This window comes from Aspergillus udagawae (assembly GCF_001078395.1).
Source record: "Aspergillus udagawae IFM 46973 DNA, scaffold_4, whole genome shotgun sequence".
In the NCBI taxonomy this organism is placed as follows: domain Eukaryota; kingdom Fungi; phylum Ascomycota; class Eurotiomycetes; order Eurotiales; family Aspergillaceae; genus Aspergillus; species Aspergillus udagawae.
In genome coordinates this window covers 148,975-160,928 of record NW_025091267.1, presented here as the reverse complement: position 1 = coordinate 160,928, position 11,954 = coordinate 148,975, and the positions used below count along the sequence as shown (strand labels likewise).

Here is an 11,954-nt window from a genome sequence, read left to right as displayed (position 1 = left end):
CGCGGGTTGGGCTGGGTTCTCCTATCTTTTGAACCCAACCCGGCGGGTTTGGGTTCTAAATTTCCAGGGCCCTAACCCAGCCCATAACCCAGCAGGTTCTAAGGTAGTCAACCCAGCAGGAGTCTGCCCTTATGATTTCTAGTCCTCTCAGAATTCAAATAAGCATGGACCGCCATGTGGCAGGGATTAAAGGTGGCTATCACCATCACATGCCATCAGGCCATTTTCCTAGCCAATGGCTTATGGGGTGCCGTGATATCCCTGTTTAGGTATTAACTACAAACAGATAGATGAGATTGAGATGATCTCACTTCATGGCTTGGAGAAACTGTGCTGCCTATGATTGTAGGCATCAATGAGACAAATATATATGCTCCTTAATCAACTCCAAGTCGGGAAATGAATTCATGACTCAATTCTTGACTAGAATATCACTGTTCAGTCACCCATGCTATAATGGCAATTCAAACAATCACCATCACTTACACTGACGGCAAATATCTGTCCCTAGTAGACGCAGCCTCGCGTACCCCCCTGTACCATGTCAAGGTTTGCCGTCAAGTGCCGCAGATGGAAATGATTCGCCTGAGCCCTGCCCCAAGCGATCATACCGACCAAGCGTTTCCCCAGGATGAGAGCGCCTACTTCCAACGCCGGGTCTACACGGCACAATTCAAGATGACAAGCCTTAACGTCCAGCTTCAGATCCGCGAGCACCGGGATGTCTTGCTCAGTAGGAAGAGCATCCTTTCTACCAGCTACTCATTCACGTCACCGGCAATGTCTGCCGCAAATACCAGGAGCTCTCCATCGTCTCCGGCACCATCGCCGATCCTCACATGGGAAGCCGACCAGACGGGGAACCTGGGTGACTTTCGACTTGTTAACGAGACGGAGAATGAGTCGGATAGAAGGGTGCTGGCTCGCTTTCGAAACAAGGCGTTTTCCAATGAGCAAGTGGGCACATTTGAAGTAGTCGCTGGTCTCGATCAACTTGTCAAGGACGAAGCGGTGATTTCCGGACTGGCCATGTTGTCGATGGTGCAGAGCATCAATCTTGCTGGCATGGTCATGCTCGGTGGGAGTTGAGCTATTTCTACGTGTGAATTCGGAGATGCCCGTGAAACCAATCGGAAAACGAGATATTGTTGGGCATCTAAGAAAATTGGCGCCTATCGCTTTTGTCCTCTTTTTCTCTGTGTCAAGTGGGGTAAGGTGAAAACATCTCCACTATAGCCGGCAACCGACAAATGATAGTGACTTATTTGCCGTATCCAGTACTCAAATAAACTATGCTAGAGTATTATAGGATTAGTCGATACACTAAAAGAAAAACTGGCGAGATTCAAGTCTTTTGACTCAGACTCATTCAACTGTGCTAGGCGATCTACAGATCGACAAACACAGCGGCCTGGATCCTGGTCAACGTAGAACTGCCCCCGGATAAGAGTCAAGACGATTGTCAATATGGAGACGATGGAGATGATGGACTCTGCGGCAATGCCGCACCGTAGCAAGGTCCAGGTCTTCGCCATCATGGTGGCCCTCTCGGTGAGGACAAAGCAATGACTTCGATTTCGCATCAAGCTAATCTAAACTCCAGCTGTCCATGTTTGTGGCTGCTCTTGACCAGACGATCATGGCCACGGCTATCCCAACTATCGCAGCCAAACTGCACTCGGCCGCGGGATATACCTGGATTGGCGGTGCTTACCTTCTGGCCAATGCCGCTGGTGCTTGCATCTGGGCCAAGCTCTCGGATATCTGGGGTCGCAAGCCCATCTTGCTCCTGGCCGTGGCTTGGTTCTTTGGGAGTTCGATCATCTGTGCTACGGCGGTGGATATGCCCATGTTAATCGCGGGACGCGCACTCCAGGGTGTTGCCGGAGGCGGCCTGCTTCAATTAGTCACTATTGTCATCTCGGATTTGTTCAGTGTCAGGTATGTAGGCGCATTTCGAATGTCCACGGCTATGACTGACTTGCCAGGCACCGGAGTCTCTATCTCGGATTGATGGAGTTCATGTGGGCGCTGGCGGGAGGAATCGGTCCCCTTCTTGGTGGTGCATTTTCCCAGTATGTCTCCTGGAGATGGAGTTTCTGGGTCAATCTGCCGGTCTGCGGACTTGCCTTTGTGCTGCTCTTGCTATTTCTCGACGTGCACGACCCTAAGACAAAAATGCTCGACGGAGTGAGGGCTATTGATTGGTTCGGAAGTCTCTCGATCCTCGGTCTGACGCTGATGCTTCTCCTTGGCTTGGACTTTGGTGGTGAAACTTTCCCTTGGGACTCGCCCAAGGTCATTTGTCTGATCGTTTTCGGATCGCTCTGTTCTTTGCTGTTCATCTACAGCGAGAAGCGGCTGGCCAAGTACCCTCTGATGCCAATGAGTCTCTTTGCCCAGACCTCCAACATCGCAACAATGGCCGTCACATTTGCTCATGGCTTCGTACGTATTTCCCACCTGTTGTTCAAGGCTAAGCTTACCAGGGGTAGGTTTTCATCGCTGGCGAATACTACGTCCCTCTATACCTACAATCTATCAAAGAGGCCTCACCCATACGCTCTGGTATCCTCGTTCTACCCCTAGTTCTGTCCGAAGCTTTCGCCGGCATCATCACCGGAGCCGTCATCCACCGCACCGGCCGCTATCGCGAGCTAATCTGGCTGGGAATGACATTATCGACAATCGGCAACGGGCTGTACATTCATTTGAATGCATACTCATCCTTGGGTCAAATAATCGGATACCAAATTCTCAGCGGGATCGGGGCAGGGCTCATGTTTGAACCTCCCGTCATCGCAATCCAGGCAATGGTCTCTCAGGACGAAACTGCCACTGCAACCGCTACCCTCGGCTTCATCCGTAACCTGGCAGCATCGTCGTCTATCGTCATCGGCGGCGTGGTGTTCCAGAACTCCATGAGCCAGATGAAATCCACCCTGCTCGCCGCCGGCATGTCAGAAACATTGACGGAGCAGATGTCGGGAGACTCTGCAGCGGCGAATATCGAAATCATCAAGACCATTCAGGATGCAACTCAAATGCTTGCCGTCAAGGAGGCTTTCGCCTGGAGTTTGAGGAACATGTGGATCCTCTATACGTGCATGTCTGCTTTGGGGATTATCGCGGGCGTGTTTATTCTCAAGACCCGGCTGAACAAGGAGCATGTGGAAACAAGGACAGGGCTAAAATCGGAGAAGTCGGATGCTGCAACTGTGCTTGAAAGACCTGCGGATGAATGCTGAGATATTTGAGCTTAGTAAAATATCTCTAGGACGTTCCAGTCCGGCTGATGATTTTTCCTTGGCCATTTCCGCGTGGGAGTACATTCCGAATTCCTTACCCCGTCTCCTTTGTGCCTGCATATAGCTTCAGGATTTTGAAGAAGCGGTCAGACATGGGTGCTGGGCATTTGACCAACGAATCTGATAACCTCTTGACAACAAGCAAGAAGGAGCAGGGTACAGCACATTTGCATATAGATTCAAGGCATTGGCTTGTACTCTACATCAAGAAAATAGCATACATAGTCTCCTTTCGAGCTGAGGATCAACCCAACCCCGCGTATAGCCAGACACATATACCGCAATTAACCGAGCGGAATCCTCTTCCATCAGCCTTCCATCTTCTGTAGGATTCACGAAGCCTTCTAGATCCTAGCATAGATCTTGACATGACAACCCGATCAGGGGTCCACCAGGACTTTATATCTGCTTGAACCGGGTCATATCTACGAAGCTACGGCTGGTATCCAGACTTTTCTCCACGCCGAAAGCTCATTGAACCAGCCCCCGCGTCCATGACCTTCCCCGCTGACTTCGTGCCCAGTCACCAAGCACGAGATCTGGGGTCAAATCCTGGGGACGGCAGATGATGAAATGCGGGGTTCATTCACGCGAATGGCCGTATTCTGTTGGATTAGATTTGGATAGTCTCAGCCTGCATGTATAGCATCTAATCGTATGCCTTGGCCGAGGTAACTGTCTTGGCCAAAGCTAGCTGTGCTTATCCATTTTTCCGCTGGATTCCCGCCCAAAATCCGCCGGGATCGCTTTCAGGGTGCGGCAGTCAGTCTAGAGCAATCCAGCGCACGCGGATTGTTTCTTTCTTCGTACGGAACAAGGCTCACGTGTAGCTACGAAGGCAGGAATCTACACCTGACAGTCTATATTATGATCTGATGCGAAATGCCTTTTTATTGATGCGGTTCTTGCTATACTGACCATTCTTTGTGCTCAAATACACCCTTTCGGGTTCATTCAATGGGGCGGAAAGGAGACATCTCTTCCCAAGGACTTGGCCACCCAGTATCCCAGAGCTTCCCGAGCAATATTATTCGAGGACCAGTTTCGACTAGGGTGGACACGGTTGGCGAACAGAAGGAAGAATGTGTTTGACGGCCTGTCGATCACCAGAGTCGTTCCCGTGAAGCCGGTATGGCTGGCAGTCTGAAGACTGGCCATTGGTCCCGCCGTGTAGTACTGATTCAGCTCGAATCCTAATCCGTGCTCATGCCCGGGAAATCTCGCATTGAAGTTATGAAAGATGAGATCTACGACCTCGCGCGACAATATACGGTGGCCTCCATACGTACCGTTGTTCAGAATCATCTGACAGAAAACAGCCGTATCCTCGACCGTTGAGAACAGCCCTGCATGTCCGGATACGCCATCCAGAGCCCAGGCATTCTCGTCGTGGACGGTTCCACGAACCGGTTGTGGGCGCTGGGGCTCCATTGGTCCCAGGACCTCGATCTGGAATTCCTCGGCTGCCATGCGGGGGTAGAAGGGGAATGCTGGGCCTTCGATGTTCCCCCGGTTAAAGAAGGTGTCATGCATGCCGAGGGGATTGGTGAAGTCTCGGATCAATCTATCCAGTTTTTTGTGGGTGACGTGTTCCAGAAGCAGACCAAGAGACATGAAGTTGAGATCTGAGTAGAGATACGTGGAACAGGGCGCATTGCTCAGACTCTGATTCAGTATTGCGGCGGTCCTTTGTTCGACCGTTTTATACACTGGGTCATTCAACGGAGGTTCTGGGTCTGGAGCAAAGCCAGAAGTATGCGTCAGAAGCATCAGGATGGTAATATTCTCTTTCCCATTTGCTGCAAACGATGGCATGTACGACGCCACCGTCCTGTTCAGTGAGAGTCGGCCAGTGTCAATCTCTCGCAGGGCTGCAACGGTGGTAAATAGTTTGGTCAGACTGGCCATATCATAGATGGTGTCTGTTCGTGCGGGCAGTTGCTGTGAGGGGGGCAATTCGGTGCCATTGGCGTCGGCATACTGCAACATGTTTCCACTGGCGAAAAGGGAGACAATTGTGCGATCATGGCCCACGATCACTGCAGACGATGGCTCAATTGGGTGTATCTCATTGTGCGTGAATGCTCCATAGTTGGCTGGTTGCTGATAGCCAGTGATGTTGGTTTTCAGTTGGCGGAGGGGTGCTGATAGAAGGCCTACGGACTCGGGGGAGCCAAAACGGAGGGTATCATGGCCGGATGGGTGATGGATTGCATGGCTGGGGATGGTGCCAAATATTGCAAAGATAAAAGTGGATAGACGCATTGTGAAGACTAGTTGTTGTTGTTAATCGAAGCCCATGCGGTGTTATATATATTTCGTCTTCGCCTCATGCTGACGATGTGTACTTTGATCTTCCCCTGAATCATCCCCAATTGATACATAGCCAAAGTCAATAGAGACAAGCGAATGTAACATGAATGTAACATTGAATTCATCCTTCGTATTCTGAACTGTTGACAGCATGCTTTATCATTTTATTAGGCGATATTATCCGGTGGGCCGTCCAGAAAAAAGCTTGGCTGGTGCCAGGATCAGCGCCCGCATTTCCAAGATTCTGACAGCGCCATCATATGCTAGTACCAGAGATACTCGAGTATAATTGAGAGGACTTAACCTGGCGGATGGTAAGGTTGTTAGAAACTTGTCCAATCCAATGAGATCATGGGTGGTCTGATATTTAAAGAGCAGCGGTAGCTTGGCCCGCATCTTGACCTCGTCCTTGATCGCATTCCCGTCATCCATCGACCACATCGTCCAATCTCATCCAGTCGCAATAGGGAAATCCAAACAAAATGTCCGCTCGTCTTCAATAAAATTATAAACCTTCATCAAAGGAAAAATGCGTCGGTCGCAGGCCTTTCATGCAGGCCGAAAGCCCTTACAGGACCAACAAGTGCCGCTTGGATCACCCCACCACATCTCTGGTCCTCTGGCCTCTTGCAATCCAACACGGGCGCATTTTCCATTGCCCACGCATCCACATCTTGACCGAGAAACCATCGCAAGGCCTCATATCGAAAGACTCTGGCGCTCTCGGGATAATCGTAAAGGACGACATGCGCTCACCATCCACCAGCGACCGCCGGGAGTCGAAGGCAAGAATTACCCCCGCAAAACAATCCACCCATTTGCCATCCTCAAAGGGATTCGTCGCATGTTCACGACCTTTCCCTACTGGGACATTTCCTTCTGGGTGGCTTTTGTCTTTACGATCGGATCGGTAATCTGGTGCATCAACGCCTTTTTCGTCTGGCTGCCGTTGGAGAACCCGTCCACCGAGTTTCCGAATGAAGTCCTTACGGGCGGAGGCGTCACGGCCTTTATCGGCGCGACTGTCTTCGAAGTCGGCAGTATTCTTCTGGCTCTGGAGGCAGCCAACGAGGACCAGACGGGCTGCTTCGGCTGGGCGGTCGAGACAGCCTCCAAGGAAGCCGCCGATGAAGTCGAACAGGCTGTCGTGCGCATAAAGTCTGACATGGAGTCGTGTCTGCATCATCATGCTAACCACAGCTCGTTCCTGACTCCATCCATGGCCAAACAGGGCTCGCACAGACGCACATCGACTGATCGAAAGCGATCGTTCGCGTGGCTGCCCACCATGACCGAACTCCGCACCCACTATCTCCACGAGATCGGATTCTGGGCTTCGTTCGTGCAGCTCATTGGAGCCACCATCTTCTGGATCGCCGGGTTCACCGGCCTTCCTGGCATCATCAACCACATGAGCCAAGCGGTCACCAACGGCGTCTTCTGGGTCCCGCAGATCGTCGGCGGGTCGTGCTTTATACTCAGCGGGCTACTTTTTGCGGTAGAGACGCAGCCGAAATGGTATATTCCCGCCATCCACATTCTCGGCTGGCATGTCGGGTTCTGGAATTTTATCGGGGGGATTGGATTCACTCTGTGTGGGGTGCTGGGACCAGCAGCGGCTAACTCGGGGGTCGAGTATCAGAGCACGCTGGCGACGTTCTGGGGGTCCTGGGCGTTCCTGCTGGGGTCTGTCATACAGTGGTATGAGAGTTTGGATAAGCATCCTGTGGAGGAGAAGCAGTAATGCGTTCCTAGTTCATGTCTATTGTAGTTGTGCATGTATAAAATCGCCTAATATAAACATTCCACATGCATGATCACCCCAATCTCATCCTCAACAACACCCCTGCATCCCCAATAAGCTTCACACTCTGCAACACACTCGGCGACACGCCATGCCCGGGGATATGCATCCACTGCGTCAGCAGCTTCGCCAGATGAGGCCCCATCTCCGCCACCTCGGGCGACAAGCACCCCCGTAAAGCCGTCAACCGCGACGCAGCCAGCGTAATCAGCATCACACTCGCCATCCTACACTACTATCAGCATAATCCAAAGTCCAAGGCAACATACATACGACAACGAGCAGATCCACGTATCCACTAGCACCGTGTGTGGATAACTCCCCAGGTTCTGCGCATGCAGCCAGCACGCCTCGAGACAGATCTTGCACCCTTCGAAGAGCTGGGGCGGGAAATGTTCCACTGTCGCGGTGGCGGTCATGGAGAGCGCCCAGGTGAGGTACGGGCGGTAGATGACGCTCTTGCAGGTGAGGTAGCGCTGGCGGAGGAACGCGCCGGCGGTGCAGGCCAGCGGGCGCAGGTCGACGGCGAATTGAAACGGGGGCGGGAGGAGGTCCTTCCATTCCTCGAGCTGGTGGGCGAGTTCGGCGACGACGGAGGGGAACTGGTGGTTGTCGAAGGCGACGCCGGTGTCGCGCGCGTAGAGGAGGTTGTGGACGCGGTTGAGGAGCCGCCGCATGGAGATGCAGGCGAGGAAGTAGAGGGAGGATTGTTCTTCGTCGGTTTGCGAGAGGTGCGTTTGGTATTCGCCAGGGAGGGGGATGGAGGACTCGATATCGGCGATGCCGGTTTGGGGGAGAGCGGACAGTTCGGCGAGGTAGTCACTTTCTGGTCAGTTGATGCCGACAGTCAGGGAGGTGCATACCTTTCTAGGATGTAGCAGGACCAGAAGATCCGACGGAGGCATTCCTGCTCTGCTGGGTTGGCGTCGGGGTTATGGTAAGCTAAAAGGAGACGGCATTTGGCGGCAGTGGCGTGGATGAACGACCACGCTTGTAGAGGACGCTGGAGGAATGCAAAGAAGATGCTGGAATGGTCAGAAGGGGCCAACTCCTTGGTACGGGGGATATACGCTGTAAAGAATAAAGATTGGACTGCATCCACCGAGCACTCGGCCTGCGCTAGATAGATCTTTTTGAACGCACAGTCAAAATAGAGCTCGCCCATCGCTCGCCGATGACTGCGGAGCTCCAGCTCGTCCGAGTCCGGATCTTCATGTGCCGCGTACGAGCAGATCAGTTCACTTGCACAGCCCAGTGCCATCACCAAAAGAGCCAGACAGGACTTGACGCTGTCGCCGAACATGCCCGCGGCTATGAGCACTTGTACCTCGGCTGCCTGGGCTACCGACATGGTGGGATACCAAAAGTTGACGTTGCGCTGGAAACTATGCACCACACGGTCGATTTCGCTGCGGCTGGCGTAGGGGTGCACCGTTGCTGCACGAGGCGCGAGTGGCGCACGGCTGGACTCAAGGTGAAAGACGGAGAAGCTGTGATCTTCCCGCAGGGACTGGAAATCGTTGAAGTGCGGCCATGCGAGGATAGACTCGGTGGTGGAGGCATGAAAGGCTGACAGGGTGGCATTGGAGATGTGGTCGCCAGGACAGTCAGGGCGATGGCCCGCGTTGATTGTGGAAGGAGAGATTATGGCCGTTGGAGATGTATGATACTGCGAGGAGGCTTTACCGTCCAGCACCCCTGACACCCTGGCCTAGTTGGGTCAGTAAAGGTATGCATTCACGACAGGGAGAGCTACTAATTGAGCGGACATATCTTGAAGCAATCGCTCGGAGCGAACGGCCACCTCGAGAATTAAATCGCTTTTGTTCTTGCTGTAGTTGGTCAGTCAATGCGCAGTCAATGCATGGGAATACTGACGGGACTGCCTCGGTGCCGTAGACACATTCCTCGCCTGTGTTGGCACATGTTGTGCAGGGCTGCCGACCATCGCATCTGCCTACTCAGTTGTGCTCCTACTTGATGATTGATACAGAGGGAGCCATACCTCACTTTTCTGTATCGACAGGGGTCACACTGTCTGCCGATCAGCAGGGGTCACCCAATTGGAGAAGAGGAGGCAAACCGCGTGGGAAGTTCTCTTGCGCTTACGATAGTCGGGCGTCTCATCTAGCGACATGATACCCTATTTAAGTAGGAAAGACCGAGTCATCAAGCAGAATCTATCTAATAAGACAGAGTGCATGAGGAATCAGCGGGATTGACCCGAAATGAAGACGAAGATCTCTTCCCCGCATTCCTCGCATTCTGTCTTGGCCAATCAGGGGCCGGAAAGGGTTCCCCAGAAAAGGCCAGATCAGGGACATCTGTACACAGGAGATGAGAAATTGATTTATGCAGAGGCTGATTATAGTTGGAAAAAAACGTATGGATTCAATCATACATTCATTTGGCTCGGATATATTCAGCCATTGAAAAGCATTAACTAGTAAAACCCCAGAATAGACTACGCTTTAAGATCCCCCTGAACCTCCAGAGTGTTCAAGACAGAGTTGATATCTCTCTTCTGCAAACTCTTCTTGACCGGATTGGGCGCCTCAAACACCTCAGCTAGTTCCTCGAGAGTTCGTTCCTTCGTTTCAGGGAAGTAGAACCAGATGACTACCGCCTCGACCAGATCCCAGCCCACAAACACCAGATAGAAGTAGTAGTGGATCTTGTCAAAGGCCGGGCCGGACGCATACTGGATGATGGTGCTGCTGATGCTGGACATGAGATTGCCAAAGGCAGTACCTTTGGCGCGGGTGGTTGTCGTGAGAGTCTCGGCAATGTACATGCTCTGCAACGGGGTCCAGCCAAACGAGAAGACGATGCCGAACAGGTAGATGAATGCGATCGCCGTGTTGGCCGCGTTGCTGTTATCCGGATTGTCTGTCGCCATCTTGGAGGTTCCCGTAATGATGGCAAAAGCCACCGAGCAGAACAGCAGCGAGTAAATCATCAAGGGACGACGGCCAATCTTGTCCGTCAACCGGGCCCCGGTGACCGCTGCCACCAGGCAAATGGCGGGGTAAATGCCGTTGAGCATCAGCTTGGTCTTTTCGTCGGTGATTCCGGCGTTGGCCACCATGTTGGGCAGATAGTACGAAGTCACCGAGTTACCGGACAGCTGTCCAAAGCACGCCATACCAACGACACAGATCAGCCGCCGACGGGCAGAGTGCGTGTTGAATAGCTCCCGGTATTCCCACCATTTCTTGTCCGAGCCGTCGGTCGTAATCTGGTGCTGCATCTCCTTCATCTGAAGCGTCACCATGGGATGGTTACGGTCGCCCTCTCCGTGGTATGTGGCCAGCACGTTGACGGCATCCTCGACACGATCCTGCGCCATAAGCCAGCGCGGTGATTCCGGTAGGAACCAGACTCCGACGGCGACAATCACTGACGAAATGAGCTGGCACCAGATGGGGATGCGGAACCCAATATTGCTCTCGATGTTGGCGCAGCCGTATGACACCCAACTGGCGACGATCGACCCGATATACCAGGTACAGTTGTATAGACCGGTCAGAGTGCCTCTCCAGGCCGGATGCGCCATCTCGCTCACGTAGCAAGGCGCACTGACACAGCAGAAACTGACGCCGAAACCGAGGATGAATCGACCGGCCATGAACATGCCATGGTTGACCGAAGGCGCTTGGATGCATGTGCCGATGATGATGATGACTGCGCCGGTAAACATGCCCGCACGGCGGCCCAGATAATCATTGACGGGACCCGATAGGACCACCGCGGGGATGGAGCCGATGTTATAGAGGGCGAAGACGAGTCCTGTACTCGAACCGGCGGATTTCCTGGAGACGTCAGCTCACTCTCTTGTTTTCGCTTTGCGCGGTCGAACATACATATGAAAGTAGTCCAGATAGCTCTGCATCGCGTTCAAACTGCCCATGAGCGATCCATCGTAGCCATTCAGACAGCCACAGAGGTACGCGATCGTCAAACAGCCGTACAGCCGGAACATACTCGGAGTCCATGGGCTGTACTTGGCCGAGGCGGCTTGTTGGGCCAGTTCAATGGCATCGCCCACGTCTCCATCGCGCGTGGGGACCGTCTCATGGAACTGAGAGTCGGTCTTTTCGTCGGCTGCCATATTGAGAGAAAGGCACCTTGAGGGACAAGGGATTTTCAAAGACAGTGAAGGAGGAACAGGAGCCTCGCTGTTAACCGAATATCAAGGCATCTGGTGCAGCGACCACGGTGGTTATATCCTGGACGGACATGCATTGGCCCATGACCAGCAAGGAAATCTGGGGAAATACGGGAAATGGACCGCCTAGACTCGAGGCAGTTTTTTACGAGACGATCATTGGTGGTTTCTCGGTTCCGACATCCCCTGCGAATCATGCGAGGGCTTCGCTTGAATATACTCCAGAGTCAATTGGGACTGTTGCTGGTAGTCTACTGGGGAATTCGGAAGGGCTTAGCAAACTCTTCGATATTATTGCTTGTGAACGATGGACCACGGCGCTATTCGCACTTTGATTTGCACTCTAATGTAAGGTTAACCA

The 11,954-nt window shown here is 52.8% G+C and overlaps 6 protein-coding genes across 6 annotated transcripts; 3 read left to right on the top strand and 3 right to left on the bottom strand.

The window, feature by feature from the left end:
- Positions 1–456: 456 nt before the first annotated feature.
- On the top strand, positions 457–1,089 carry Aud_005418 (uncharacterized protein; the record flags this gene model as incomplete). The annotated part of the gene is made up of 1 exon (XM_043290348.1): positions 457–1,089. One exon carries the CDS (start codon positions 457–459, stop codon positions 1,087–1,089), a length of 633 nt encoding a protein of 210 aa, XP_043146283.1.
- A 378-nt stretch (positions 1,090–1,467) lies between these two features.
- Aud_005417 (MDR family MFS transporter) lies at positions 1,468–3,248 on the top strand (the record flags this gene model as incomplete). The annotated part of the gene is made up of 4 exons (XM_043290347.1): positions 1,468–1,551; positions 1,604–1,941; positions 1,989–2,448; positions 2,496–3,248. 4 exons carry the CDS (start codon positions 1,468–1,470, stop codon positions 3,246–3,248), a joined length of 1,635 nt encoding a protein of 544 aa, XP_043146282.1.
- A 1,014-nt stretch (positions 3,249–4,262) lies between these two features.
- Aud_005416 (serine hydrolase domain-containing protein) lies at positions 4,263–5,573 on the bottom strand (the record flags this gene model as incomplete). The annotated part of the gene is made up of 1 exon (XM_043290346.1): positions 4,263–5,573. The coding sequence occupies one exon, from the start codon at positions 5,571–5,573 to the stop codon at positions 4,263–4,265; it is 1,311 nt and encodes a 436-aa protein (XP_043146281.1).
- A 577-nt stretch (positions 5,574–6,150) lies between these two features.
- Positions 6,151–7,365, top strand: Aud_005415 (uncharacterized protein; the record flags this gene model as incomplete). Its single annotated transcript, XM_043290345.1, has 1 exon — positions 6,151–7,365. The coding sequence occupies one exon, from the start codon at positions 6,151–6,153 to the stop codon at positions 7,363–7,365; it is 1,215 nt and encodes a 404-aa protein (XP_043146280.1).
- A 73-nt stretch (positions 7,366–7,438) lies between these two features.
- Aud_005414 (Zn(II)2Cys6 transcription factor) lies at positions 7,439–9,562 on the bottom strand (the record flags this gene model as incomplete). The annotated part of the gene is made up of 8 exons (XM_043290344.1): positions 7,439–7,652; positions 7,699–8,247; positions 8,289–8,450; positions 8,496–9,136; positions 9,182–9,257; positions 9,304–9,378; positions 9,431–9,459; positions 9,509–9,562. The coding sequence occupies 8 exons, from the start codon at positions 9,560–9,562 to the stop codon at positions 7,439–7,441; spliced, it is 1,800 nt and encodes a 599-aa protein (XP_043146279.1).
- Positions 9,563–9,889: 327 nt separating this feature from the next.
- Aud_005413 (sugar porter family MFS transporter) lies at positions 9,890–11,536 on the bottom strand (the record flags this gene model as incomplete). The annotated part of the gene is made up of 2 exons (XM_043290343.1): positions 9,890–11,237; positions 11,289–11,536. The coding sequence occupies 2 exons, from the start codon at positions 11,534–11,536 to the stop codon at positions 9,890–9,892; spliced, it is 1,596 nt and encodes a 531-aa protein (XP_043146278.1).
- Positions 11,537–11,954: the final 418 nt, after the last annotated feature.